Source organism: Diadema setosum, chromosome 3, assembly GCF_964275005.1.
Source record: "Diadema setosum chromosome 3, eeDiaSeto1, whole genome shotgun sequence".
In the NCBI taxonomy this organism is placed as follows: Eukaryota; Metazoa; Echinodermata; class Echinoidea; order Diadematoida; family Diadematidae; genus Diadema; species Diadema setosum.
Genome location: NC_092687.1, coordinates 30,418,934 through 30,423,883, shown reverse-complemented (window position 1 = coordinate 30,423,883; position 4,950 = coordinate 30,418,934). Strand labels below are relative to the sequence as shown.

General features: G+C 37.9%; 1 protein-coding gene across 1 annotated transcript; it reads left to right on the top strand.

Annotated features, from left to right (window-relative positions):
* Nucleotides 1-322: 322 nt before the first annotated feature.
* Nucleotides 323-4,558, top strand: LOC140246769 (galactosylceramide sulfotransferase-like). Its single transcript, XM_072326105.1, has 2 exons — nucleotides 323-365; nucleotides 3,510-4,558. The coding sequence occupies exons 1-2, from the start codon at nucleotides 323-325 to the stop codon at nucleotides 4,556-4,558; spliced, it is 1,092 nt and encodes a 363-aa protein (XP_072182206.1).
* Nucleotides 4,559-4,950: the final 392 nt, after the last annotated feature.

Here is a 4,950-nt window from a genome sequence, read left to right as displayed (position 1 = left end):
ATGCAAACTATAACGTTTGTTAGATATAGAAATGCTCTAGGCTTAAAAAGCACTAGATTGTAGCAAAACTTAATAGTAAGGCATACCGCATATCGACCTGTTTTGAAGCCTGCCAGTCTATGAAGGGAAAGAAAGTGGCAATTTCCCCCAAGAGTAACGAGGGTTATTGCTTTAAATAGCGTGACTGTCGTCCTGTACATTAATACACGTAGCCGCCGTACGACGTGTCTAGCTAGCTAGCTAGCTATCTAGGCACTGCTAGCTTGAACGCACAGCGCGTTCGTCACTACCAAGGTCGCGCACGCGCGTGTTAAGATACACCATGTCCGTGCGGGATGCAGGAACACCTTGGTCCAAGCGTTGTCGTAAGTCGATTTACGCAGTTCTGCCTGATTAACATCGGAAAATTCATTTCGTATCTCGACTTACACAGTTCTGCCAGATTAATCGCCTTCTCTCCTCAGGAATTTTGCCAAAATTACTTTCTAAAAATAACTTTCTGTACCGAATCACAACTTAATTTTTTGCCCACTTGAAAGAGCATGAGAAAAAACACACAAAACACTCAAAACCTGAAAATCGACCAAAATCGACTTAGGGAGTTCTGCCAGATTACGGCCGTGTTGTCCGTGCAAATTAGTTAGAATATTAGTTTTTGATGAACACTGTACTTTTGGATGAATTTCTTTACTCTATTCTAGCGGGACATAAATGTGTGATATGAAATCAATCTCCGATATAGTTCTTATCTCTCTACTTCATAACCGTAGGCCGATGCCATGTCAATCATACAAGCGCAAAACTCGAAAAAAAAACAACATTTTGTCTAATTTTACTTGAAAGATAACAAATTGTGAAGTCAATAATAAGGAAGATGAAAGGTTATGACTTAGCAACTAAGAATGAGTCTGCGGTGTATAAAAGTTTACATGAAAAAGCTATAATAAAAGTTTTTTTTTTTATGAAAAATCTGTCGGAATCACTATCATATGAAATTATAAATTCATCCCCGTTCCACAAGAATTTTGTTTTCTCATCAATCAGTCATCGGAAGCAAAGATTTTTGCTTCCGGCAATCCACAAAGTGTATGGGATCACAGTCTGACTAATCCGACTTGTATTGGTCGCCTATCAGGTCAATGTCAGACAGGTCGGGCATTATCCGATGAGGCAAGATCGTCCGATGAGGATCACGCGAGCAATGTCTGACACTGACCTGATAGTCGATCGACGCAATCGGATTCATCAGACTGCGATCCTATACACTTTGGTGGGCGGCCGGAAATCAACAGACTTTGCTTCCAACGAGTAACCGATGAGAATAAAATGTCTGTGTTTTGGTGTTTAACGTTCTATCTGCATATGTCAAGAGTAGGATCAAAGTATTTAGGTGTCCATACAGTATGTATCACAGGGGGAATAGCTATGTTTACAGTATAGTGGCTATGACAATATGGACAATATGGCTATGGCCTTGGATATGTGCAATTATGTACTCTTTTATCTTCGGAAGAGGGGTCTTTTAGGTGCCGGACTAGCCCTATACATGTATTTTATGACTCTGTTTAGCTCTTATTCAGTGTTAATCATGTTTCTGTGCCTTTAAATTGCGGGGAAAAATAATAGATTAGAAAAAAAAAAGATGATGCAGCCTTCATGTGGCGCCGTATGATAACAGAACTAACTCCTAAGCGGCTGCCAGGTCAAAAATAGACGTAACGTGTCGCGGAAAATCGGCTTTAACACAAAAAGTGGCAAAAGGTGGCAGCTAAATCTGGTATCATGTGGTCGTAATAGAATTTAGTTGGAAATCCGTGGCAATCTAAACTTTTCATTTGGATATATTAGAAATACAAATAAGTAGCCTCTTTTCCAGGATATTTACCGTAAATATTCATGAAGATTAATTTTCTTGGAATTTTTACGGCATTCATAACGTAAGATAAACTCTGAGGAATATGTGGGAGAAATTACAGGTTGATATCTCAAAAAGCACATGTTGAAATTACTTATTTATTAAAAAGGTCACAATTTGCTTTGAAACTCTTAAAATATTGTATTTTGCTACTTCAGGTAGGAAATATACCCCTTTAATGCACATACCTGATTCAAATATTTTAATGAAATATTCTTCACAGTATTGCCTCTCAAGAGCGCATGTCAAAAATTAAAAAGTCCCAAGTGCCCAAAATGACTTTTGGCGCACTTTGGTATCTCTCTGGCCCACTGTGCGGCGGTGTGAAATAGAACATACATTTGTGAATTGTGAATTGTGAATTGACTAACAGTCGGGTGTTACGGAAAACAAAAACAAAAGAGCAATGTGAATTGAGTGAAAGTAGCACCTACAGTTGACAATCGTACAATCCATGCGTACGTTATGAAATGGTAGAGTTTGGGTGTTGTAATGACTGGATAAGAAGACTACAAATAAAACATGAATTCCACAAAAAATCATTTTTTTTTCATGAAAATTATGCACTCCACGAACTTGTTTACCGACATACGTTAAGGGTACTATCATTCCCCCTGTTTTCTGAAAGACGTGAGTCAACTGCACTTCATTAAGCTTGTAAAGTAAAAAATATGTTGAATTGTATTTATATTTTGATTATATTGATGTCCACACATGCTTGTCGTAAACTGAAGTAGTCTTCTTTTCTAGTCATTACCACACCAAAACTTTAAAAATTGGTAACTTTCTCATCGATTTGCCTTAACTTCCACTGATGTGTTGTAATAATGTTGCTGCTTTCACTCAATGTACATTGTTCTTGGGGTTTGGGTTTTCTTAAAATTGTTTTAAAAGGGACGTGTAGCGAATTTTCATTATGTCAGCTTGATCCACTACTCTGCAACAGAGGCAACAATCGGGGAGCAGCGCAAAACGAAGCATTTCGAGCAATCTGAAGATTGTGATTTTTTTTTAGATGCACATTAACAAATTTAGCAATCAAGATGATACCCAGTTTTACAAATATCACCATATCTTTCTTGACGTGAGTCAGCTGCACTTCATTAAGCTTGAAAAGTAAAAATATGTTGAATTGTGTTTATATTTTCTTTATATTGATGTCCATACATGATGTCATAAACTGAAGTAGTCTCCTTTTCTAGTCATTACAACACCAGAACTTTAAAAATTCGTAACTTTCTCATCGATTATCCGATTTGCCTTAACTTTCACTGATGTGTTCTATTAATGTTGCTGCTTTCACTCAATCTACATTGTTCCGGAGGTTTTAGTTTTCTTTAAATTGTTTTAAAGGGCACGTGTAGTGAACTTTCATTATGTCAGCTTGACCCACTACTCTGCAACAGAGGCAAAAAATGGGGGAGCAGCGCCAAACGAAGCATTTCGAGCAATCTGAAGATTTTGATTTTTTTAGATGCACATTAACAAATTTAGCAATCAAGATGATACCCAATTTTACAAATATCACCATATCTATCTATTTCCTACAGGACAATAAATTCGACAAGTAAAGCAAATCAATCACTCCTAAAAGGGCCACTTCAAATCAATTCGACTTCGCTTGCTGCCGACATTCTCAACGATGGATCTGATGTTCCACCGCAGGCTTCCTGCCGACCACTTCGAAGAGTCGTATATATAAAAACACACAAAACAGGATCAACTACTCTAGCGTCAATATTTGAACGGTACGCTTATCTCCACAGTCTGGATGTTGCAGTGCCTCCATTAAAAGGCAATCACATCCTTTCAAATTCGCGCTTGTTTCAGACATCTATGGTAATTAAGATCCCGAAACGAAAGAGGAAAGATTTCGACATGATATTTAATCATGTTAGATATAACCGTAGACAAATGGACATTGCTGTGCCTCGGGCAAAATACATCTCAATCATACGACACCCAGTGTCGCAATTTGAGTCATTCTTTGGATATTTTGAATTGGCAAGGCGCTTGCATATCAACACTACTAATCCATTTGAAACATTCGTGTCCAATATAAAAAACTTTACTGCCGGAAAATTTTATATGTCGCAACGAGCGAGAAATGGACAGCTGTACGATTTTGGTTTCGATCCTAAATATGATGAAAATCTGACCAAAATCGAGGAGAAAATCGAAAAACTAGGAAGAGAAATAGATTTAATGATGATCAGTGGTTACTTTGACGAGTCCTTAATTCTTCTACGAAAACTGATGTGCTGGAATTATACGGACATTCTTTACATATCTAACGGCGTTCGGAGCAAAAGCCACCGGTATCCCATCACGGAGGAAACTGAACAAAAAATTCGTTGGTGGAATGCCGGAGACGTGATGCTATATGACTATTTCAACAAGACATTTTGGAGGAAAATTCAAGAGTATGGTAACAGGTTTAGTCAGGATCTTGCTCATTTTCGGGCATTAAAAGGAGACTTCGAGGACGAGTGCATTACGAGAAATGCGACTGACAAGGACGACAGGCGAGAGGATAAATTCGTTTTGAAACGAAACTCAACGAAGTTTTGTAATGATCTACTCCGCGGAGATGTTCCTTACACACGACTTCTTAAAAAAACAATGATCGCTCGGTATCATTGACTGTGAGGTCAAGTAATCTTAATGTTAAAAAAATGATATTGCAATTTTTTATTGTTTCGGATTTCAGTGGCAATTATATAATATAGCTGCTACATCGTCTTGTGCGTTAAGCTATATCGGCCTATGTGTCTGTTATGATTGTAATGTACAGTCTTGGAATGTAACGTTCTTGGTCTCGCTTTCCCTTCCCCCATCTGGTATTCTATTTATTCTGCCTTCGCCAAGTCCTTCTCTCCCTTCCAAATCCCTTGGGTCTTTCCGACAGTTGCGTTTGTTATCTTTTCCTTTGAGATCATTGTCCTTGCTCACTGACCTGACCTGACCTGACCTTCAAGTAAGTGTTTGTCCTAAGTCCACCTTCATATATATATATATATATATATATATATATA